We start from the raw sequence: 26,280 nt of genomic DNA, 5'->3' as shown, positions 1-26,280 counted from the left end.
CATCAAACTTAAGTAGCAATATAATTACAGAAACTTCTAGCTGCCTTCAATCTTGTCACTGGCATAAAAACAAACTCCATAGAGAACTTGCTCCATATCTCAAAAAGGTCCAACCCACTGTCTGTGCACAGAAAAGTTAGAAAAATATTATACCATATGATGTATAGTGCAGTTAATTTACAATGATACATGCTTTCTGCATCTAATATCTCATTTCAAAAATGCCACCAAATGACTTATAGCTACATATACACTTCCCCCTCCCCATTCGCGGTTTTGACACTCGCGGTTTCACATATTCGTGATTTTTTTTTGGGGGGGGGGGAACCCCATAGTTTAGCACATTCCCGCCTCTCTCCATCCTACCTCCCGGCATCCCGGCCTTACCTGGTGGTCTAGCGAGCTTTCGGGGCAGGAGTGATCTTCCTACGCTCCTGCCCCATATAGATCGCTAATAGGAAATGGCTGCCGTGAGCTCCCATCGTAGTCTAAGCTGGGGTAAAAATAGTGCGCCTTTACACAGGTTTTTCCCGAGCACTAAAGCTAGGGTTACCAGATTTACCCGAAGGAAAATCTGGACCCATGGCCACGCCCCCAGGCCTGCCCAGTTCTGTCCACACCCTACCCCAGCCCCACCCCTTAACCTGTTCGTGCATTGGGACAGTATCCACATATGCGCGTATGCCGTCCTGATGTCGGACAAAGTGCCGGATTTTACAAAGCTCTCCGGACCCCCAGACATGTCCTCAAAAGGAGGACATGTCCGTGGAAATCCGGACATCTGGTAACCCTAACTAAAGCCATTTTTACGCAGCCAGAAATTGGTTGATTTTCTATTTTCTCAATTAATAGCCATGCACTAATATTGCCATTAGCACGCTGCCATTACTGCATACGCACTTACTGACAGCTGTTTTGTAGGGGGTGAGGGCTCACATGATAATCCTGCGCCAGCCAGTTATCACACAATAATGCAAACATGCTGACTGATTAGCACAAGAATGCATACCCTCTGCCTCCTAGACATGCCCCTCCAACAAAAAATAGTTTTGTGCGTGGTTAGTGCACATCAATTTGACATTTGCTGCTGGACACAAGAAAGCATCCCATGAAAAGCATTGTAAGTTGCAGTAAGTGCATGCCAGCACTTATCGCAGCCTAGTAAAACGAACCCTCTGTGAATAAAGGACCATGCATTGCTCATCTTTCTTTAACAGGTGCTCTACAGCAGGGAGTCTCAGAAAGGATTGCCTGCGTAAATTACTTTGAATATCAACTGGATAAATTATGGGTGAGCTTTCTTATATACCATTCTTTTGAAGCACAGTTACTGACAACGTCAAAACTACTAGGTGTGGTTTACTTTCTTTATCTTAAGTCTTTATCTTGTTTGGAACCCCTCCCCCCCCCCAGGTTTTCAGGTTTCTTTCATAGGATATCCCTTTGAGTCTTCATGTCTGCTTCTTCCGGAATACGGAAAGGATAAACGCCAATCCCTACTCTCACTCTAAGTTGCTTAGTAGGAGGTGACCTCCTCTACCGGTCCAACTCCATCCTCCTCGTCACATCGTCTTCCTCCACAACGTCCGCACCGTAGATGCAGTTTTCACACTCAGGTACCTCTCACACATTCCATAGCTGCACTCAGGCTCCTTGCCTCCTGGATCGCCATAGTCATCCAATTTTCTAGCATCTGCAGGTCTCTCGGCTTCTAAACTTACTTGCTTCAATATGGCTCCCTCTAGGCAATACCTCCCAGTCTTTCATAGCCTTCTCCTCTTATTGCTTCAGTTCTCTGAGATGGACATACTCTTTCTTTCTTTTGGAGTACCACTTTCTTGTCCATTTTAGTATTCTCTTGCATGTTCTTTCTTTTAGGTTCTTTTTCCTTTTCCCTAAGACCAGAGTGGTGCATCAGGGCCAAGCCTCACAAGGCTGGAGACTGCTGGCTGTGGCTTCCTTTGCTTCTAGGCAGTGGCTTAGTAAGAAGGGGTGGAGGAAAGAGCGTTCTGGGTGTCTACAATCCCAATAGCCCTTATGGCTGCAGGTGGCACTGATATGGCAGTAGAATAGGGTTGGGGGGGCTCACAATTCCACCATAAATGTAATGGTTAGAATGACTTATGGGATTTGCTACTCCGCTCTATAGTTCACTAGCCCATCCCCCAGGCTATTTAAAACACCTGTGGGCAGCTCTACTAGGCTTTCCTATACCAGGCGCTGATGTTCTGGAGACAGGTATGTACTTTAATATTATGATCTTTGTGGGGATATGAGGGGGTCAGTTAACACTGGGGGAGTGTGTATGGGTCTTTACTTTGTTTCTGGAGTGGTTATATGGTCACTTTGGATACCATTTTGGCACTTATACCTGTTTTCACATCGTCTAACTCACAACGTCTAAGTTTCATCTAGGATGTCTACTAAAATATTTGATTATCCCTGCAAGACGTCTGAATCTAGGTCGGCCCCCATTCCACCCACATAGTGGCCTAACCACTCCTCCAGATAAGCCCCTTTCAGCTCTGGGCACACAATGGCATTCAAAGGCGTAAGAAGTCCCACTGCACGTCCAGAAATGAGTTTGATTATGCTCTCCAACGTCCTTTCTAATAGGACATCAAATTGCTGATTTAGGCGGGTTCTTAGACGTTTTAAAGTTTTTGATTATGAGCCCCTATATAAGCATTGCAAAACTGGGACAGACTGAAAGTCTACCTAGCCCAGTATCTTGCTTCCAGCAGTGGCCAATCTAGGTCATAAGTGCCTGGCAGAATCCCACAGGAGTAAACAGATCCCATGCTGCTCATACAAGGAATAAGCAGTGGATTTTCTACAAGTCTACCTTAATAATTGTTTATTTATTTATTCATTCAATTTTCTATACCATCCTCCCAGGGGAATTCAGAACGATTTGCATGAATTTATTCAGGTACTTAACCATTTTTCTTGTCTGTCCTGGCGGGCTCACAATCTATCTAAAATACCTGGAACAATGGGAGGATTAAGTGACTTGCCCAGGGTCACAAGGAGCAGCGTGGGTTTGAACCCACAACGTCAGGGTGCTGAGGCTGTAGCTTTAACCACTGCGCCACACTCTCCCAGGAACATACTCAAAACTTGTTTTTAAGATTTTACACTGTACAGTGAATCTAACAAATAGTTGTCAGCTATATTAAATGCACTTCTAACCTTATTAACCTGCACAGAGCTATCAGAATTAGTTCTGTTCCTCTATTGACACAATAACCGTTGGAAATCTAAATTCATTAATATCAATATACAGGAAATAAGATTATTACTGCTGGCAGATGGTGCTCTGGAGTTCTTTCTTTTCTTATGCTGATCCATCATTTCCTTATTTCTTCTGAGTTACTACCAAAGAATTTTGGAAGGATTTTTTAAGCTGAAAAAAAATAGAGAAAAAAAATGATAAGCTTTGGAAAAAAATAAGGAGAAAATAAAGGTAATCTTGACCTTGTTTACCACATAAACATAATATTCACAGTAATAGTAACAATTAGGGCTTGACAAACTAATACTCATTAACACCCCCTCCCCCTTTTATGAAGCCGCATCAGGGTTTTTTTTTAATTGCCAGCTGTGGTGGTAAAAGCACCAACACTCATAGAATTCCTATGAGCGTCGGATCTTTTACCACCACGGCTGGCAATAGCAAATACCAACGTGGCTTCATAAAAGGGGGTTTAAATCTAATTCCAAGATACAAAATGAAGACTTTTTGTGCAGGGTTATCAATATCAATGATTAAATCAAGAAAACCCATCACCAAATTATTAATGTAAAACATTCAACACCTGAAACATTAGTTCAAAAGGTAGCCCTCACTGTACAAATGAAGCTGAATGAGTCCAAAACAAAACTACTTTGGCTTGACCCAAAATTAGATCAGCTACCCACGCTCATTTCACTACCTTCTGGTTCCACACTGCAGAATGAATTCACAAGCAAAGTTTTGGGCATCATTATTGACTCTACACTTTCCTTTAATGACCATGTCAACTCTCTGGTAAAAAAATGTTTTTTTAGTTTTCACGTGTTGAGAAAAGTGATATCCTGCTTCTTACCAACAACATTTTGCTGTGCTTGTACAATCAATCATTCTTTCCAGGCTGGACTATTGTAACTCCATCTATCTAAGTCTAACCAAGAAAAGTCTTCAAAGTCTTCAGTGGATCCAGAATACTGCAGCTAGGTTGATCTTCGAAAAAAGTAAATTCGATCATGTTTCCCCGCTTCTGTCAAAACTTCACTGGCTTCCAGTGATTTCTAGGGTTCACTTTAAATGTACCTGCCTAACATTCAAGATCCTACATTCCCAAGAATCTCAGAGAGAGCGAGAACTAGAAGGCCTTGAGCATGCGCAGATGCTCAAGGCCCAGGCAACAGGCAGGAACTTCTTTCACCAGCACCAGCACGTCCTGTGGGCTGCGTGCCAGTGCCAGATGGGGTAAGGTTGAATGCTGTTCGGGCAGGCGGTGCCGGTTCACGCCGGGGGGGTGGGGTGGGGTGCGTTCGCATGCCGGTTCTCGGGGGTGGAGCAGCGCTGCTGGCCTCAGAGTATGGGGGGGGGGGGGTGGAAACTTATCAAGCAAATTTCCCTTACTTCCTATAGGGAAACTCGCTTTGATAGACGAGTAATTTGGTTTACAAGCATGCTTATGGAACGAATTATGCTTGTAAACCAAGGTTCCACTGTATAAAGTTCAATATTTAGCCAGTGGTAGTCATTATTATTTTTAGCATTGACTATTGCAGATTAAATTAGACTGAGATATTCAATGTTGGGCCATGTGTGGGCACTGACATTTAATATACAGATCTTACCAAACATGTCCTGGCCGCTGGAATTTATATAGGTCTCTGCTGATATTCAGTTGAGATCTGCATAAAACAGTCAAGGTCATAGCAAGGAGACTATACTTGCATCGTTATTAAATGATCTGGCCCTGAGTGCTACTTTTGACACTGCGGATCAACTGTTACCGTATTTTCACTCATATACCGTGCACCCGTGTAAAACACGCATACGGGTATAGCACGCGGGGAACAGAAATTTATGTAATAAAATTTTAATATAGCGCGCACACGCGTATACCGCGCATGCTAAAACCTCCTCCCGCCTACTCCGAACCGGCATCCTCCCCCCCGCTCGTGTCACCCCCCTCCCCCGCGATCCTACATCCCCTCCAGCACCGCAAAGACAACTCTTACCCGATTGGGCACCGGCACCAGCACCAATGCACAGGATGTGCCAGTGCCAGTGCCCGAAGATCCTCCCTCGTTGGGCTGGGCTGGGCTGGACGGTGCGAGAGAGATCCTCCTTCTTCCTGTACCGGGCTAGACTGGGCTTTGAGCATTTGCGCATGCTCAAAGCCTTCTGGTCTCGCTCTCTCCGGCACAGGAAGAAGGAGGATCTTTCTCGCACCGCCCAGCCCAGCCCAGCCCAGCCCAATTTGTCTATTATAATTCTCCCTCTGTATTCACTGTGATAAGGGATTAACAAAACCACAAATACAGAAAAACCACGAATAACTTTTTCATATATTATTCTCTGTTTTCTATTAAAAACCATCGCGAATATGGTGAAACCACAAATAACATGGTAGGAGACCTGGTCTGTTCCTGAAGGAGAGGCAAAACACGGTGAAGAAAGTGCTGGGAATCAGCGATTTCTCTATGCAAGCGGATGTAATTTTGGGGGAGGAGCCAACAAGCTAAAAACCGTGAATAATTGAAACTGCGATTTCTGAAAACGTGAATATGGAGGGAGAAGTGTTCTTCTTACTTCTACACTAACAATATTTCCCTGCTATCCATTCAGAACTCCCATGACCCCAGTTTAACAGCCCTTTAATCGAGTCTTGGCTCCGTTGACTCTTGGCTGAAGAATCACTGCCTCCTTTTCAATCCTGCTAAAACTGTTGCAGCATGAATTGTTGGGCACTCTTTGTGACCATCTCTGACACCATCCTTGACAGGCACCCGTAGCTATATGGGCATGTGATTGGTGGCATAGTCGGGGGAGGGCGGCCCGCCCCGGACATGGTCTTCCTAGAGCAGGGGTGGGCAACTCCAGTCCTCAAGGGCCGGAATCCAGTCAAGTTTTCAGGATTTCCCCAATGAATATGCATTGAAAGCAGTGCATGCAAATAGATCTCATGCATATTCATTGGGGAAATCCTGAAAACCTGATTGGATTCTGGCCCTCGAGGACCGGACTTGCCCACCCCTGTCCTAGGGGCACAGCGCCCCTCTTCCTCTCTGCCCCGCCCTTCCCACTCCTCTCCCTGCTGCACGTGCCCCTTCCACCATACATTTTTAACTTCAGCGCAAGCAGCCACAAACTTGCTGCCCATGTCAGCTTCAGCATTCTCTCCGACATCACTTCCGGGACCCGCGCCTAAGAAGTGACATCAGAGAGAGCATGGAAGCCGACGCGGCCAATAGGTTGGTGGCTGCTTGCACCGAAGTTAAAAAGGTATGGGGAATGGGCACGCGCGCACGGAAGAGGGGGGGCGTGAGAGGGGTGATACCACCCCAGGCATTGCTTACCCTCGCTACACCACTGCAAGTGATCCTAGTTAGCTATGTGGTCACTGGCACTGAATATTGCTCTACCCACTCAACTGCCAGTTCCACCCCTAAAATGTCTTTCTCTTGCCTACTTTGAAAATGGATGATTAGTACCAATATTTATCCCACTGAGTGTGAATTGAGTGGTGGGGGTGGGATGCCTCTCCTGCTCCCTTAAATTGCTTTAAACATCAGGACCAAAGTTCTTACATTCTGTAGAAAATTGTTAAAATCCATTTTAGGCTGTGCAGGAAGTCCTTTTGTTTCCTTGCTATCAATCGGTATTTCCTTTGACTCCTCTTCTAAAGATACGGAGGCAAGACATTCAGCTGCTAAATGAGATGCAGAATCCATAGACAGAGAAATATCTGACGGAGTACATGGACGTTGAGTCTTTTCTTCTTCCCTCCAGTTAAAGAAGTCAAGCTCTGAATATAGTTTTGTCTGTTCTTCTAATAGCTGTTCCAACTGCTGGACGGGAAAATAAAAAGCAATTACTTATTTCTGCAAAAGTTATTATACTATTCAATTGTATTATTACAACACTAAAATTCTGACGTTTGTAATTATGTAGGTGGCTGGTGGGTGTGAGGATCGCTTGCTGAATTGCCTGTCTGAGAGTGCTGGGGAGGAGACAGATGTCGTAGTAGATGTTGGTACCAACGATATCGGAATGTGCAGGGCAGAGGTTATATAAGAACTTAAGAAATGCAAATGATCGGGACAACACTGTAGTCTGGGTTACTTCAGCTGGCGACGGGCAGTGTGCTGTCCGCCTGATTCCGGCACTCAAACTGGATATTTAATGCCGAGCCATTACCAGCGACTGGCATTGAATACCTGGTGTTTTTGGGGGGGGGGTCACCTCTTACTTAACCAGCTAAGGCCTTGTGCTGGCCACAATCACCCTTATTTTTATTTCAATTTATTTTTTAAGCTAGTTTAAATATTTTAATTTTTATTATTGTAAACCGACCAGATACGTGTGATGGTCAATATATCAAGCTATAAATAAACTTGAAACTTGAAATTTAGTGCGAGCCAGCATAGTAAATGCTAAGACGCTAATAGAATTCCTATCAGTGTCAGAGCACTTACCTCACCAGCCCGTGCTTAAAACCTCTAGCGCTACTGATAAAAGGAGGGAAAGTGAATATTCAGAGCTGGCCAGCTAAGTTAATAGTGACTAAATTTAGGACTGCTATTTATGCTGTCCAATTTGGCCATGAAACTTAGCTGGCCAGCACTGAATATTTTCAACTAGCTGCTAACCTTAAATATTCATTGAAGATGAAGTACCGTATTTTCACATAGATAATGCGCACCCGTGTAAAACGCGCACACGGGTATAGCGCGCGAAAAACACAAATTTATATACATAAATTTTTATATACCGCACACACCCGTATACCGCGCATGCTGCCCGACTCTCCCGTCGCCGCCCGACACTCCTTTCGCCCGCCCCGACTCTCCTCTGGCCACCCCGACTCTCCTTTCGCCCGCCCCGACTCTCCTCTCCCCACCCTGAAAGCCTGATGCCCCCCCGACGTCCGATTCACCCCCCCCCCGCAGGACTGCTCGCACCCCCACCCCGAAGGACCGCTCGCATGCACCCGCACCCCCACCCCGAAGGACCGTTCGCACGCACTCGCACCCGCACCCCCACCCTGAAGGACCGTTCGCACCCCCACAGCCTCCCAACCCCCCCCCCCCCATCATGTAGAAGCTCCTACCAGTGACCTGCTGCTTCCTCTTGGCGGTCCCGACTCCCCAACATGATCAGGGCAAGAGGGAGCTCAAGCCCTCTTGCCCCAGCCAACCGCGGCACCCCCGACACGTTCGGGGTAAGAGGGAACTCAAGCCCTCTTGCCCCCCCGACTCCCCGACATGATCGGGGCAAAAGGGAGCCCAAGCCCTCTTGCCCCGCCGACTCTCCAACTCCCCGACAATATCGGGCCAGGAGGGAGACCAAGTCCTCCTGGCCCTGGCGACCCCCCCCGCTAGTTGTTCGGGCCAGGAGGGAGCCCAAACCCTCCTGGCCACGGCGACCCCCTACCCCCACCCCGCACTACATTACGGGCAGGAGGGATCCCAGGCCCTCCTGCCCTCGACGCAAACCCCCCCTCCCCCCAACGACCACCCCCCCAAGAACCTCTGACCACCCCCCAGCCGACCCACGACTCCCCTGGCCGACCCCCATGACCCCCCCACCCCCCTTCCCCGTACCTTTGTGTAGTTGGCCGGACAGACGGGAGCCAAACCCGCCTGTCCGGCAGGCAGCCAACGACGGAATGAGGCCGGATTGGCCCATCCGTCCCAAAGCTCCGCCTACTGGTGGGGCCTAAGGCACCTGGGCCAATCAGAATAGGCCCGGGAGCCTTAGGTCCCTCCTGGGGCCAGGGCCTTGGGCACATGGTCCGGTTGGGCGGAGCTTTGGGACGGATGGGCCAATCTGGCCTCATTCTGTCGTTGGTTGCCTGCCGGACAGGCGAGTTTGACTCCCGTCTGTCCGGCCAACTACACAAAGGTACGGGGAAGAGGGGTGGGGGTGTCATGGGGGTCGGCCAGGGGGGTTGCGGGTCGGCTGGGGGGGCGGTGGGAGGTTCTGGGGGGGGCAGTCATTGGGGGGAGGGGGGTTTGCGTCGAGGGCAGGGGGCCTGGGATCCCTCCTGCCCGTAATTTAGTGCGGGGTGGGGGTAGGGGTCGCCGTGGACAGGAGGGTTTGGGTTCCCTCCTGGCCCGAACAACTAGCGGGGGGTGGGGTCGCAAGGGCCAGAAGGACTTGGGCTCCCTCCTGGCCCGATATTGTCAGGGAGTTGGGGAGTCGGCGGGGCAAGAGGGCTTGGGCTCCCTTTTGCCCCGATCATGTCGGGGAGTCGGGAGGGCAAGAGGGCTTGAGCTCCCTCTTGCCCCGATCGTGTCGGGGGTGCCGCGGTTGGCTGGGGCAAGAGGGCTTGAGCTCCCTCTTGCCCCGATCGTGTCGGGGAGTCGGGACCGCCAAGAGGAAGCAACAGGACACCGGTAGGAGCTTCTACATGATGGGGGGGGTCGGGAGGCTGTGGGGGTGCGAGCGGTCCTTCAGGGTGGGGGAGCGGGTGCGGGTGGGAGTGCGTGCGAGTGGTCCTTCGGGGTGGGGATGCGGGTGCGGGTGCGTGCGAGCGGTTCTTTGGGGTGGGGTGCGAGTGGTCCTGCGGGGGGTGAATCGGACATCGGGGGGACTATGTAAAAAAATTTTTGTACAACGCGCTTACACGTATAACGTGCAAGGGTGTGCGCGGTATGTAAACACCACGTATAACGTGCGCGTTATATGCGAGAAAATACGGTAATGCCACTTATTTTACCTCATTGGAATGACTACAAGACGGTATTGTATTTTCCAAAACAGACAATATTTTTATTGTTAGTATAAAGACTTACAAAATTACAGCAGCAAAGACATAGCAGAAAGAAATATTATATTGTCAGTTCAGCATATGCAATGGAGAGTAGAACTTACACTGATATGCCTAACAGGGGGCTAGCACTTCCCCGCTGACATAAGCAAGTGAATCTCTCTGGTTTTACCTGTGATTCATGGATTGTTATATAGAGAAATTCTCTCTCTGTTCATAAAAAAAAGCACATCCCCGAACTCTGGTCATGTATGTCCCTATTGGTACAAAAAATGTATACCTAACTATCCCCCCCCCCAGTCCACTCCTGTCTCACTTCCCCCCTCAGGAGCAGAGCAGGAACTTTCTTCTTCCATGTCTAGAATCCTTATCACCTTGCAGATGCTGAAAATTGGCAAGGATGACCTTCCAGCACCCCAGCTGTGCCTGGTTCCCATAGCTTGCTTCAGAGACAGACAGCAAATGTACAGCCTATGGTTTAAAACTTCTTTAAGTTTAAAAATGAATAAAGATTAAAAAAAAAAAAAACTTCTTTCTTGGTACCAGGTTCCCACGTTTTTCCTCCCCCTTCATCCTGCAGGGGTTGTTGCTTGTTATAAATATTTTATGGCTTTTCAGGGTGGTTTGCATATGTTAAGTCATACAGCACTGATAACAGCTCAGCACAAATGAACAATGGCCATAGAACCTTGGAGAAGTATCCTCCCAGCAGGGAATGGAGACAAGAACTTTGTAGCAAAGACCAGCTGGGTTAGCATTTCAAAGGATACATGTGTTCACAGATAGCAAGGCAGGCTGTTCCATCTGGTTAGCTTGTAAAGGAAGGCTGGTTTTTAGGCTGTGGGAAAATATACGTTTAAGTGTCTGTAATGTCCAGCATATACAAGTTAGTCCAGTATGTCCAGGTTATCCATCTCAGAGATGACCAGCTATCTACCACTGAATATTAGTGGTTAGCTGGCTAAACACTATTTAACCAGCCAAGAGCAGTTTCTAGACAGTTAAATAGCGCTGAATATCAGGGGAAATGTTCTATAATGCCATCAATTTTTATTTATTTTATTTTTAAAATTTCTATATTGTCTAGTTCCTAGGCTTAATGCTTAAAAACAATACAATAACAGGACAAATCAGATCCTATAAAAAGACATTAACAAGCAATTGTGTTTTGAGAAGTTTTCTGAAAGATCCTCTATCAGCACGTTTTCATAACTGCCCTACCAGCGAATTCCATAATTTTGCCCCAGCACAACAAAAAGTCATTGCACAAGTTTTGACATATTTCGGATTAAAATTGGCCTTTAACAGAAAATAATTTTTAGAATGCAACAATCTGTTAGGCTGGTAAATAGTCATCTTGCTCTTAAAATACTCTGGAGTAATAGTTAGGTGGTGCTTAAGGGGTGCAGTAACTCCCCTAAATAACATTTTTAAAACATGGTGTCTATGTGTGTGCTTTGCCAGCAGACTCTTAAAACTGACACCTAAAAAGCTGCATTTTATTGAGAGGAGGGGAGGTTGGCTTTCTGACATCCCACCTCTCTCAGTCTTTTCCCCATGTAGCAGCTTTCAGTCTTTGAGCGCCGGCAGCATAAGTCAGATTAAACACGTTGCCTTTGGAGACCCATAAGGTTTTCCTCTGATGCAGTCCTACTTATCAGGACTGGAGGTTAAAGGAGAGGCAATGTGTTTTACTGATGCTGCCAGTGCCCAAAGATTGAAAGCTGCAGGAAGGAAAATGGGAAGAAGACCGGATACTGGGGGAGGGGGGAGAGAAATCATAACTTCAAACATGTCCATTATAAATAGTAAGAATACTAATGGAGGAAAAAAGACCTCAGAAAACCACTGCATCAAAAATCATTGTGAGGTACATAATCGAAAAGAAAATACTGTACGTCTAAAAACCTGTCTAAATCGGCACTTGGACGATCAAAAAGACAGGTCGTCCAAGTACCAATAATCAAAACGGGTTTTAGACGTATCTAAAAGCAGTTTAGGCCTTTTGACTGCCACTATGTGCCTACAGTTAAAAAGGGCGTTTTTTGAGGAGTGGTTAGGGCGGGATGTGGGCCGGCCTAGACTTAGTTGTCCAGCAGCGATAATCGAAAGTTTAACAGGTTGTCTGGATGGAACTTATACATTTTGACTTAGACCAAACCAAAACAGGTATAAGTTCCGGATCGGGCTGCTAAGCTGATCGCAGCTGCCGCGATCAGCAAAGTGGCCCAGGCAACCCGTCCCCCCGCCCCTACAATGAGGAAACAACATGCAATATAATAAAGTTTGCAGATGATACAAAACTATGTCGGGCGGTTGGCTCTCTAAGGGACTGCGAGGACCTCCAGAAAGATCTGAACCAGCTGGAAACGTGGGCGATAAAGTGGCAGATGAACTTTAACATAAACAAATGCAAGGCGATGCATCTAGGAAAGAAAAACAAGGAACATGAGTACAGGATGTTGGGGGTGAAGTTACCAAAATGCGAACAGGAAAGGGATTTGGGGGTACTGATTGACAGTACCCTAAAACCATCGGCACAATGTGCGGCGGCGGCGGCGAAGAAAGCGAACAGGGTGTTGGGCATAATTAAGAAGGGGATTACGAGTAGAACGGAAGAGGTCATAATGCCACTTTATAGAACAATGGTCCAACCGCACTTAGAATACTGTGTCCAACACTGGTCTCCATACCTTAAAAAGGATATAACTCTGCTGGAGAAAGTGCAGAGGTGAGCCATGAAACTTATCAAAGGAATGGAACATTTGAGCTACAAAGATCGACTCAGGAAGCTAGGGCTGTTTACCCTTGAGAAGAGAAGACCGAGAGGGGATTTGATAGAGACTTTTAAAATATTAAAAGGATTTGATAAAATAGACCAAGAAGAAGCATTACTGAAATATTCTGATGTGACACGGACAAGAGGACATAGCCTGAAACTGAGTGGCAGCAGGTTTAGGACAAATGTCAGGAAGTTCTGTTTCACACAGCGCGTGGTGGGTGCTTGGAATGCACTCCCGGAGGAGGTTGTGGAGGAGACTACTGTTCTGGGATTCAAGCGCAAGTTGGATGCACACCTTCTTGCATATCATATTGAGGGATACGGTAAATCCGGGTCTCCAAAAAGGAGTACCTAAATGGGCCGCCGCGTGTGCGGATCGTCGGACTAGATGGACCTTGGTCTGATCTGGTGAGGGCGTTTCTTATGTTCTTATGGATGCTAAGTCCCTCCTGCCCGCACCTGTCATGACCCCCTCCCTCACCCCCCCACAATGATCATGGCAGGAGGGATGCCCTATCCCTCCTGGCTGCACCCGCTGCGACCCTCCCAAAAGTTCTTCAGCAGGAGAGATGCCCACTTTCTCCTGCTGACATCCCCCGAACCCCTGAAAGTTCTCCAGCAGGAGAGATGCCCAATCATTCCTGCCAGACACCCCCACTGGACCCCCCTCACCCCCACTCAGACCCCTTCCTCCCCAACCTTGTTTAGATGGATGGACGGACAGGTCCTTCCTGCATCCAGCTGGCAGGCCTGCCTTCACTGGCATGGTGGGCCTGCCACTTCCTGGTACATCTTGCGATGCACCAGGGCGGGGCCTAAAGTCTTGATTGGCCCTAGCTCTTAAGGCCTAGGGGATATGATCAATTGGAATCATAGGCCACTGCCAGCACATCCCAGAATGCATTGGAAAACGGGCCTAAGATTCCAGTTGACCCAGATGCCTAAGGCCCCTCTTACTGGAGGGACCTAAAGCGCCTGGGCCAATCAAGGCCTTAGGCCCCTCTTTGGTGCATCCCATGATGCACCAGGAAGGGACAGGCCCACCATTCCAGTGAAGTCAGGCCTGCTGGCCAGACGCAAGAAAGTTAGAGTTATGGGGGTCCAGGTGTGGATCGGGGGATCCAGTGGGGGTGGGCTTGGGAGGGTCTGGGTGGTTGTGGGGTATCCAGCAGGAGAGATTGGGCATCTCTCCTGCCGGCAAACATTCGGTGGGGGAGGTGTCAGCAGGAGAAATTAGGCATCTCTTCTGCCAGAGAACTAAACAACCTATCACTATCTACTATCTGCTATCAATTTCTCCTGGAAAAGTCCAGAATAACAATTGTAACTTGACGCATTCTTGATTACATGTACTGCAATGCTACTGGAAATGTCCAGTCTTCTAACTTGTAATCCGCTTAGAACCGCAAGGCACAAGCGGAATAGAAATCATTAATGTAATGTAATGTAATGTAACTTTTGGGGCTTTAGGAGGGGTTTTGGCAGGAGAGATTGGGCATTTCTCCTGCTGGAGAACGTTGCGGGGATGTTGCGGCAAGTGCAGGCAGGAGGAACTTGGCATCCTTCCTGCCACAATCTTTGCAAAGTAGTCACGGTGGATGTGGGCAGAAGGGACTGGGCATCCCTTTTGCTGTGATCGTTGTGGGGGGGGGGGGCAGGGGGGAGCGGTGGCAGGTTCCATGATTCTCTAATCAGCGCTTATGACAGACGTCGGTTAGAGAATTTAAAAGAACAAAAATGGATCTTCCGTCTAAATTCGCTAGTGCCAGAACTGGATAAAGAACTGGACTGGATGTCTCTGCTATGACTTCACCGTAGTGAGGCGAATGAACTGATGTGATTGAAGTGCAATACACTTGTATGTTTGTTTCTGCAATGGGATTCTAATTTGTCATCTACTGGTCTGTATAAAGGAGGAACTGATGTCAGACATGGCTCAAATTAAGAAATAAAGATAATTGCTTCTTCGTTAGGCTTAACCGTTTACAGCGATGCAGTACTCCGTGTGATAAATAGAAAGCTAAGAAGTAAGTTTTTACATCACTTTTTTGTATTAGCTTGAAATTATAGTTTTTATGATGTATTATACGTAGCTGGCATTTAGTAACACTGTTGCATGTGGCTGTAGAAAATAATACTGGAGGAGCCTTGACCCTGAAGAAGATATTTGAAACATGGACATGTTGGGAGAGGCGATCCTTGCAACGGTTTAATTCCAGATAAGTGACATTATATATTTATTTATTTTTAGTATTTATATACCACTTATAACCCAAGTGGTGTACATTCAGGTACTCAAGTATTTTTCCTTATATGTCCTGGCAGGCTCACACTCTATCTGGCAAGAGGTGGCAATAAATGCCTGTATCTTGGTGTGGTATACAGACCCCCAAGACAAATGGAAGACATGGACATGGAATTAATTGAGGACATAGAGAATATCACTCTACGGGGCGACACTGTACTGCTTGGGGACTTCAACATGCCTGATGCAGACTGGAACACATTTTCAGCAACCACCAGTAGCAGCAAGAGGCTTTTGGCCTCCATAAATGGTGCACAACTAAAACAGATGGTAACGGAGCCCACTAGGGCCCAGGCGATCCTTGACCTGGTACTCACCAATGGGGAAAGCGTCTCAGAGGTCTTGGTAGGAGATACACTAGCCTCCAGCAACCATAACATGGTATAGTTCAACCTTAGGAAAGGATTCCCTAAATCAATCACAAAAACAAAGGTAATTAACTTCCGGGGCACCAACTTCACACGCATGGGAGATTTCGTCCATCAGACGCTGCAAGACCAAGCAGAGACCGGTAATGTGGAAGCTATGTGGTCGTACCTGAAATCATCCATACACGAAGCTACTAATCGCTACATAAAATCGGTAGACAAACGGCAAAGAAACAATAAACCCCAATGGTTCACTGAGGAGATCTCGCACCTCATTAAGGAGAAGAAAACAGCATTTCTTTCCTACAAACGTACACAGAGAAGGGAAACTAAAGTAGAATATAAGACCAGGTCTGCAGCGGTCAAAACAGCAGTTAGGGAGGCCAAACTTCGAGTGGAAGAAACTTTGGCAAAAAACATTAAAAAAGGGGACAAATCTTTCTTCAGGTATATTAGTGATAGGAAAAGGAACACAAACGGCATAGTACACCTTAGAAGACCGGACGGAAACTACGCTGTGGCGGATTCTGAAAAAGCCGAAATACTAAATGAATATTTCTGCTCAGTCTTCACCTGTGAGGCACCGGGACACGGACCATAGTTGATGGCAAAACAAATTGCGGAAGACCCATTTCAGAATTTTGAGTTCACACCTGAAGACGTCTACAGCGAACTGACAAGGTTCAAGGAGAACAAGGCCATGGGACTGGACAATTTACACCCAAGAGTGCTTAGAGAATTGAGAGATGTTCTGGCGGAACTGTTGGCCATGCTCTTCAATCTCTCACTAAGCACGGGGAAAGTTCCGTTGGACTGGAAAACAGCCAACTTCATTCCTCTGCATAAAAAGGGTTGCAAGGCTGAGGCTGTAAACTATAGACCGGTGAGTCTCACTTCAATAGTGTGTAAACTCATGGAAACACTAATTAAGCATAAATTAGATTAGGTCTTGAAAGAGGGGAATCTCCGGGACCCAAGTCAACATGGATTCACCAAGGGTAGGTCCTGCCAGTCCAATCTTATCAGCTTCTTTGACTGGGTAACAAGAAGGCTGGACTCGGGAGACTCCTTAGACGTTGTATACCTTGACTTCAGCAAGGCTTTTGACAGCGTCCCACACCGCAGACTGCTGAACAAGATGGAATCGATGGGGTTAGGAGTAACACTAACTGCATGGGTTAAAGATTGGCTAAGTGGCAGACTTCAGAGGGTGATGGTTAACGGTACCCTCTCCAAAACATCGGAAGTGACCAGCGGAGTGCCGCAGGGCTCAGTCCTGGGTCCACTCCTCTTCAACATATTCATTAGGGATTTGACCTAAGGGCTTCAAGGTAAGGTAACCTTATTCGCTGATGATGCCAAACTATGCAATATTATAAACGGCTACAATCTGAAGGATACTATGGAACAGGACCTCCGTACTTTAGAAAGTTGGTCCTCTATCTGGCAGCTGGGCTTCAACGCCAAGAAATGTAAGGTCATGCATCTCGGACATGGAAATCCATGCAGAACTTACACCTTGAATGGAGAAACTTTGACCAAGACTACGGCAGAATGAGACTTGGGAGTGATCATCAGTGCAGACATGAAGACTGCTACTCAAGTGGAGAAGGCTTCATCTAAGGCACGGCAGATGATGGGTTGCATCAAGAGAAGTTTCGTCAACAGGAAGCCTGAGGTCATGATGCCATTGTACAGAGCCATGGTGAGACCTCATCTAGAATACTGTGTGCAATTTTGGAGGCCACATTACCGTAAAGATGTGCTCAAAATTGAGTCGGTTCAGCGGATAGCCACCAGGATGGTCTCGGGGCTAAAGAGTCTCTCGTACGAAGAAAGACTGAACAAATTGCAGCTCTATACCCTCGAGGAGCGTAGGGAGAGGGGAGACATGATTGAGACATTTAAGTACATCACAGGACGGGTCAAGGTGGAAGATGATATCTTTCTTCTCAAAGGACCCTCGAACACAAGAGGACATCCGCTCAAACTCAGGGGAGGGAAGATTCGTGGAGACGTCAGGAAGTACTTCTTCACGGAACGAGTGATAGAGCATTGGAACAAGCTTCCAGTACAGGTGATCGAAGCCCGCAGTATCCCAGACTTCAAGAATAAATGGGATACCTATGTGGGATCACTGCGAGAGTCATACCAATGAATAGGGTCGCTAGAATAGAGACTTAATAGAGCAGGTCAGTAGAGTTAAGGGGGGCAGTAGACTTAAAAGAGGGTCAATGGTATGGGCAGACTTGATGGGCTTTAGCCCTTATCTGCCGTCATCTTTCTATGTTTCTATCTAATGTACCTGGAACAATTGGGGATTAAGTGACTTACCCAGGGTCACAAGGAGCAGTGTGGGATTTGAACTCACAACCTCAGAGTGCTGCTTATTTAAAATTGTTAAGAGAAGAAAAGATGAAAAAAATTTAAAAAGCTAAAATAATATGATCCAATGTTGAAAGTGGGCTTAAGGGTTCAGCATTGAACATTGTGGAAAGCCAGCAAAGCAAGCTGAGGATCGATTAAAAAGTATATACAAGTCTGTGGGGATGAAACTGAGTGTTATGATATGTTTGTAGAATGACATACATACATAGGAATGCACTACAGGGATGGACAACCTTGTTCCTTGAGGGCCGCAACCCAGTCAAGTTTTCAGGATTACCCAATGAATATGTATGAAATCTATTTGCACACAATGGAGGTAGTGCATGCAAATAAATTTCATGCATATTCATTGGAGAAATTATGGAAACTCAACTGGGTTGCAGCTCTTGAAGGCCAAGGTTGCCCACCTGTGCGATTAGCACATAAATGTATGTATTTTAAAATGGCAGAGACCCTGTAAAGAGAAAACAGATTCAGAGGTTAGTTACTCAGCCTTGGTAAACAATGCAGTTTACTGCTGCTTTAAAACTACCCTCTGAGTCTGTCTCTCCTCTACAGAGATGTTGCCCCAAGAACTAGAATACTCTTCAGGAAATAAGGAGCAAGAATCTTTACAATACCATTGTAATTCCTTCCTTAAACTGGCGGATCCGATCATTCAGCTGGAATTCTAGTTCTGCAATCTCTTGGTGAACAGCTCGGCGCAATCCTTGAAGTCTTCTTGACTCCTCTCTGCAGAAAAGACAGACATGTGAACTTATAGCTGATACTTTAATGGATATGATTTATTATTTTCCACATAGCAGAATTGGTTTTCTATACCACAAAATATCATTCCATCAGGAGTAGAAAAGTGATTAAATCACGTTATGTTAAGAATTGTGTTATGTCCCATAAAAGAATGGTAATCTTAAACACAATAGGTTGAGTGAGTAATTCTAATATTTATGGTGGTGATGCCATTAATGTAAAATAATTAAATTGCCCTCTTAGTTCCTTCCTCATTCTGTAACATTGAGAGCATATTTATGCATACCGCACAAACTTCTATATACTGTATGGTGCTGAAAAAGTCAGTGCAGAATAAAAATGAGATTAGCGCTATTCTATAAACCACACCTATAGTTAGGTGCAACTTATAGTATATGCGTAGTACCTTGCCATATGACTAAAATTTAGGTGTGACCATTTATGCCAACTAAAACCTGGTGTGAATGCCCGTACCTACATTTTGTGTGGATCGGGCGTATTCTATAACAGTGCGCGTAATTTTTAGGAATGCCCACAACCCGCCCAAGCCTCTTCCTTGGCCACACCCCCTTTTGAGATCCACCCATTAGAATTCATGTGCACCACATTATAGAATATGTTTAGAAAGTTGTGCGCGTAAATTCTAAGTGCCAATAGTTGCTTGATAGTGGCAGATTATCAGCACCGACTAGCGCTTAATTTGCATGCACAATTTGGCCATGTGACCAAATTTACATGTGCAACTTTAGTCACCACATATAGAAACCAGGGGAAATTGCAAATGTACAGTATATTATAGACATACTAGCACATGTGTAACTTAAGTGCTTATTTAATCCTTAATTGGTGCTAAGGGGCATTAAGCGGTAAGTGGCTTAAATTTGCAGATAAGCATGCAAGCTACTATTCTGAAATACTGTAAGTTCCATGCCAAAATGGAACACTTAGACAGGTGTATTAATACTTGCCACAGGCCAAGTGTAGGTGTTTGCATCTAAATGTTGACATTAAGGGCTCCTTTTACGAAGGTGCGCTAGCATTTTTAGCTCATGTACCGGCTTAGCGCATGCTATAGCGCGCGCTAGCCCAAAAAAACTACCACCTGCTCAAGAGGAGGCGGTAGCAGCTAGCACGCGTGGGCTTTTAGCGCACGCTATTCCACGCGTTAAGGCCCTAACGCACCTTCGTAAAAGGAGCCCTAAATCCCAACTTACACTCTGTTATATAATGGCATCTGGGTGCCCAAATGCTTTTACCAAGCAGGGGTTGATGCTCATTTTGGCACCTAAATGGCAACCTCTATAGAATTACCCCCTTAATATTCTACAGAGGAATGCAGTCACCTTCCTTCCGTTGATAACGCACTGGAAGACAAAGCTTGCTGCTCAAACAATAGCTGTTCAATCTCCACAAGCTGCTCTCGATAATGCTGGCAGGAATTCTTCACTCTTTCCATTTCTTGAAGGGAGCACTACATAAAAAAGCAAGGCGGAATAAGATATTTCATTTAAAGATAAAGGTGTTCTGACTTACAGGTTGCTTAGTGTGTTCTTTTAGTTCCAGTATTTAAAATTGCCAGTAATATTAAACCATGTGGTTTATGCTGCACAGTGCTTAGTAATAATATAGGTCTGAGCAGATAAAATTCATGACCCAACCAGAAATGTTCCTTCTATGGCTGGCTTTGTGCAAGTTTTATCCTCTGGTACCAATCTGCAGCTTGAGCACTCTAGCAAAGTTCTGGGAATCATCATCGACTCTACTTTGTCCTTCAACGACCACATCAACTCCCTAGTAAAAAAATGCTTTTTCAATCTCTTCACATGCTAAGAAAAGTCAGATCCTGCTTCCACCAACAACATTTTGCTGTCCTCATTCAATCCATTATTCTATCCAGACTAGATTACTGCAACTCCATCTACCTAAGCCTAACAAAGAAAAGTCTTCTCAGACTTCAGCGGATTCAGAACACCGCAGCTAAACTAATTTTCGCTAAAAGCAAATTTGACCACGTCTCCCCGCTTCTGTCTAAGCTTCACTGGCTCCCAGTCATCCTCAGGGTTCACTACAAATGCACCTGCCTAGCCTTCAAATCCCTTCACGGCATCCTTCCTCCCCTTTTTCCACTATCTTGGCTCTCCTCGAATCCTAACTCCACCAGATCCACTCAAAAATTCAAACTATCCTTCCCCTCTTTAAAAGGCATATCCCATACAGGAAAACTTGGAACATCCCTCCTCTTCAGGATCACCGAGCTGTAGAACAGCTTTTCTGCCCATCTTCGGAGTTCGACCTCCCTCCAACACTTCAGAAAACATTTGAAAACTTGGCTTTTCTCCAAAATGTAACTACTCCCTCCCTCTCCATTATACTAAGTCCCCTCTTTCCTTCCTTTTTACCAAGCCCTTCTTCTTTCCATTGGAGTTCCTTTCTTTATTAATTCCTGTAAACCGTGTCGAGCTCCACTTCTGTGGAGATGATGCGGTATATAAACTTAAGGTTTAGTTTAATTTAGTTTAGTTTTTCTTTCGTGTGAGCGACAAGTTCTAAAAACCAACAATTTTCCAGATTTGCAAGTATTTTTGTGAGCGACACTCTTAGACTACACAGGCAGTCCCCGAGTTACAGACTTGCACTTAAGAACGCGGTTGCGGCTTCATTTGATTTCACTGAGCAGTATTTCCAGGAGCAGACTCCTACACTTCTCCTGCAGCAGATTCAGGAATGTTGCATGGCCACATAAAGAACAGTGTGTGGTTGTTCATGCTGTGCCTTAGAGGGAACACTGCGGTAGGGTCAGTTGGCCTTTTTGTCAGCTGAGAGCAGAAGTAAGCAGCAAGAATCTTAAAATCTACAGGTTCTGAGTTACATACAAATCCGCTTAGACGGAACATAGCCTCATTTTTCCTGCCCCTGGCCTATATTTGGTTTTCAGTCATTTCTTTGCCTTGCTTTTAACACCTTCTGTCTCACACAACAACAGGAAGTAACCTGCACAGTATACAGTATATAGCAACCAAAGTAGTGAAGGTGACCAAGGAGAGGAGAAACAGCCAAGGTTATCACCAAAGCAAATCTATTGAGAGTTGACTGTGCCAACTGGCATTCAACGGAATCTGAGGATAAACAAGTCAGTGCTATATAATTATGTAATACTTGATTTATTGAGAATTGAATAACCCCTGATGTAGGCAACTTTACTAGCTAGGTCAACTCTCAAAAGATTTACATTGGTGATAATTTTGACTGTTTCTCCTTTCACTGACCACCTTCACTCTTTTGGTTGCCAGTTTGCTTCTCCTTCCTGCTGGTAGACTGTTAGTGGTGATCACCACCTTCTTGGTAAAATGAATTTTCCTTTCATTCCCACTGAAATTCCCCCCTTCCATTTTCTGACCACTTCACTTTTTTTTAGTGTCTGCTAATGTCACCATTGACTTGAACACCAACTGCCTGATATTCAGTGCTATTTGGCCAAACAGGAATGGCTACTAGTACATATCCATATATCTGCCGATATTCAATGGGAGATAGCTGGCCATCTTCTGCTGAATATCCCAGTCGGTGGCTAGTCCGGGACTGGTTATGCCACAAGACCAGGGAAGGATTAAGGGGCTCATAATAAAAAAAAAAACCACGTCTAAAAAGTGGCCTAAATGGGTACTTGGACGATCAAAAAGCCTGATCGTCCAAGTACCCATAATCAAAGCTGGTTTTAGACATATCTAAAACCAGCTTAGTCCTTTCCCCTGCCTCTAAACACATAGACCAAAAAGAGGTGTTTTTAGAGGAGGGGAAAGGGCGGACGGTGGTCAGGAGGTGGGCCGACCTAGACCTAGGCATACAGCAGGTATAACCAAAACTTTAGGCAGGTTGCTTAGTCGGCACTTATATGTTTTGACTTAGACCAAGTCAAAACAGGTATAAGTGCTGAAAAAGGGACCGCTGAGCTGATCGCTGCAACCTGCCTATTGCTTGGGCCCTCTCCTGCCCGATTGTAATAGCCGGGGGAGGGCTGATCGCTGCAGGAGAGATGGCTCATCTCTCCTGCCAGCGATGGTGATCGCCCCCCCCCTTCCGAACCGCAGCACTTCAGGGTGAGCATCACGGCAGGGCATCTCCCCTGCCGGCGATCCTCACTCCGATGTGCCATGGTTCGGATGGGAGTGGGCGATCATCATCGCTGGCAGGAGAGATGAGCCATCTCTCCTGCAGCGATCAGCCCTCCCCTGGCTATTACAATCGGGCAGGAGAGGGCCCAAGTCCTCCTGCCCAGCAACACCCCAAACCCCCGACTACATTTGGGGGAAGAGGGAGCCCAAGCCCTCTTGCTCCGGTGGCACCCTGACTCCCCGACAGAATCGGGGCAAGAGGGAGCCCAAGCCTTCTTGCCCCGTGATCCCCAACCCCCCTCCCCCCGCCGAATCCGATGGGGCCAGGAGGGAGCCTAAGCCCTCCTGGCCCGGCGATATCCAACCCCCCTCCCCCCCACGATCCGGCCAGGAGGGATCCCAAGCCCTACTGGCCCGGTGACACCCCCTAACCCCAACCCCCCACTAAAATATGGGCAGGAGGGATCCCAGGTCCTCCTGCCCTCGACACAATCCCCCCATGACTGGCCCCCCCAAACCCCAATCCCCCCCACTGACCCATGACCCCCCGCCGACCCCACTATCCCCCACCCCCCTCCCCGTACCTTAAAAATTATTGGTCGGACAGACGGGTGCCAAGCCCATCCGTCTGACAGGCCAGCCATCTCCGGAATGGCTGGCCTATGGGCCTAATTGGCCCAGGCGGCTCAAACCCCGCACACAGGTGAGCTAGTATTTTTATCACACACTAAAGATTAGCGCGCGCTAAACCCACGCTACACGAAAAATACTAATGCAAGCTCTATGGAGGCATTAGCGTGTAGCGTGTGCGGCAATGTAGTGCGCACTAAGTGCGCACTAAAAACGCTAGCGCATCTTAGTAAAAGGAGCCCTTAGAGCCAATAAATAACATCTCATCTTGGGAGATAAGTTATTTATTGGTTCTAAGTATATTTAACTATTTAAAAAAAATATTAAGGATAACTAATTTAAAGGCCAATGAAGAGGCTGGCTACTTTTAGGCTTGAACATTACATGAAATATGATACTCAAGTGTAGCTGCTGAGGCTGTGTATGAAAATTTGGAAGAAAGGCTCTTGAAATGTTCTGAGCATATGATAACTAATTATTAATAAGTGATATAAGCAATAAGTGAAATTAAGAACATTAAGATAGAGGAGAGTGTCGTGCTTGTTGATATTTTTTGAAACATGACATAGCTAGTCACCACCAATATTCAGTGGCTCACTAACTAGCTTGAGTGACCATACAGTCACCTTAAAAGGTGTCTTTGGCTGCTAAGACTTAGCTGGCCAGCCACCGAATATTGACCTTGCCAGCTATTTCTCGGCTGGCCAAAGATAAAACAGAAATTCAATGCTGGTTGCCAGATACAGAGCCGGCACTGAATTTCTGGTATTGCTGCAGACCACAGTAGTTTACTAGTTTTATCCCACAGTCTGAAGATCGGGGTGGGGGGTGGGGGGGCAGTATTTATCCATAATTAAACAATGAATGCCACCAGTTAAATTAGACTCATGTATTCAGTGCTGGCCCCTATTCAGGAGCCGGCATTACATTTCCAGGTGTTTTGTTGTGCCTGAAAGTTAACTGGTTACAGCCAATATTCAGTGTTGTACCTCAACAGCTAATTAGGTGTAGTTAGGTCTGCATTTTGCGTAGTCCAGCATGTTCAGTCTGCCATCTAGGCATCAACAAATGATTACTGGCGATGCCCAAATAAACTCTAGGTCTTCTTTAACTTTGCCTCCAGATACCCGGGCACTAATAGTTGCCAGTCAGAGCTGTTATTCAGTGGCATTCACTGGTTAAATACTACTGAACTTCTGCTCTTAACCCGCACAACGTGATCAAACCAGCAGGAGCCTCTCTCTCCTGCTTGGTGAAATCATTTAAAACATCAGCTTCAAAATCCTTATCTTGGTGTGCCGTGCCTTGCATTCTAACCCCTCTGCTTATCTGGCCTGTTTGCAGTCTCCAGGCTCCTTCACTCAACACATACTTCTCTTCTTGCTTTTGCTTCTCAATCACTCCTCCTCCTGGATATTTCCAATGACTATGGGCTCCTTTAACTAAGGTGCACTAGCGTTTTTAGCGCAAGCAGGAAATTACCATGTGCTACGCTTCTAGAACTAATGCCAGCTCAATGCTGGCGTTAAGGTCTAGCACGCACGGCAATGTAGCGTGAGCTATTCCGCACATTAAAGCCCTAGCACACCTTAGTAAAAGAAGCAGTAAAGCCCTATAGCACCTTAGTAAACGGGGGGTGGGGGGAGTCCCGCCCTGGGTGCACGGCTTGGGGAGGTGCACCCAGGGCCAGGCAGTGATTGGCTGGCCCGGAACGTCCTCTCCGTCGTCAGAATTGATGTCGGAAAAAAGACTTCTTGTCGGCGAATAGCAGCAGCATCGGGGAGGTAAGATTGCAGCGGCACGGACCAGGGGAAAGGAAGGAGAGTGGCCCTTTTTTTTTCCCGCGGCAGGGAGGGCAGGATGTAGGCAGGCAAGCTGGCTGGTTTTAGTGTGGCAGGGAAGGAGGGAGATAGGTAGGCAGGCAGGCAGGCTGGCTTTGGGGGTGAACAAAATCTGGAAGGTAGTGGGGGGACATAAGAAGGAGGCACTGAGGGCACTAAGGACACAGGAAGGGGGCACTGGGGGCATTATGGACACAGGACGGAGGCACTGGGGGCACTATGGACACAGGACGGAGGCACTGGGGGCACTATGGACACAGGACGGGGACACTGGGGGCACTAAGGACACAGGACGGGGGCACTGGGGTACTATGGACACAGGACGGAGGCACTGGGGCACTAAGGACACAGGATGGGGCACTGGGGGCACTATGGACATGGGAAGGAGGCACTGGGGGCACTATGGACAAAGGAAGGAGGCATTGGGGGCAATATGGACACAGGACGGAGGCACTGGGGGCACTATGGACACAGGACGGAGGCACAGGAGGCACTAAGGACACAGGACAGGGGCAATGAGGGCACTATGGACACAGGACGGAGGCATTGGGGGCACTAAGGACACAGGGCTGGGGCACTGGGGGCACTATGGACACGGGAAAGAGTTACTGGGGGCACTATGGACACAGGAAGGAGGCACTGGGGCACTATGGACACAGGATAGAGGCACTGGGGGCACTATGGACATGAGAAGGAGACACTGGGGGCACTAAGAACACAGGACGGAGGCACTGGGGGCACTAAGGACATGGGAAGTAGGCACTGTGGGCACTAAAGACATGGTAAGGAAGGAGGGAGGGAATAGAAAGGGACAATTTTTGGGCCTGAGTGCAGAAAGAAAGAAATGAAAGAAAGGATATACAGTCAATTAATAGATGTCCCCTTTTGATGAAAAAAATTAAAGGTCACGTTACCTCTGACTTACTTTCTCTGGAGCAGAGTCGGCAGCCACGCTGAGGTGCAGGAAGGTCCCGCGATGACTCGTCTGCCGGCTCTGCTCCGGAAGAAGTAAGTTATGTCAGAGGGGGTGAACCCGGCAGATGCAGTCTTTGTGGGACTTTGCCACAACTCCCTGCGTCTGCTGGGTCCACACCCTCTGATGTAACTTACTT

The 26,280-nt window shown here is 46.9% G+C and overlaps 1 protein-coding gene across 5 annotated transcripts in view; it reads right to left on the bottom strand.

Moving 5' to 3' along the window:
• Positions 1 to 648: 648 nt before the first annotated feature.
• ITPRID1 (ITPR interacting domain containing 1) overlaps positions 649 to 26,280 on the bottom strand; it is a 219,089-nt gene continuing 193,457 nt past the window's right edge. For 3 of the 5 annotated variants that reach the window (XM_033930566.1, XM_033930568.1, XM_033930569.1), the window contains 4 exons: positions 19,929 to 20,056; positions 18,456 to 18,567; positions 6,808 to 7,068; positions 649 to 3,406 (listed from right to left, as the gene is read on the bottom strand). In XM_033930566.1, the coding sequence (XP_033786457.1) occupies positions 3,359 to 3,406; positions 6,808 to 7,068; positions 18,456 to 18,567; positions 19,929 to 20,056 (549 nt within the window). In that variant the 3' untranslated portion in view covers positions 649 to 3,358. Of the gene's footprint in view, positions 3,407 to 4,848; positions 4,906 to 6,807; positions 7,069 to 18,455; positions 18,568 to 19,928; positions 20,057 to 26,280 lie in introns of those variants that run through there. The other 2 variants (XM_033930567.1, XM_033930570.1) reach the window with 2 other exon arrangements.

The sequence above is a fragment of the Geotrypetes seraphini genome, chromosome 2 (assembly GCF_902459505.1).
Source record: "Geotrypetes seraphini chromosome 2, aGeoSer1.1, whole genome shotgun sequence".
NCBI lineage: Eukaryota > Metazoa > Chordata > Amphibia > Gymnophiona > Dermophiidae > Geotrypetes > Geotrypetes seraphini.
This window is presented reverse-complemented; position numbering and strand designations above follow the sequence as displayed.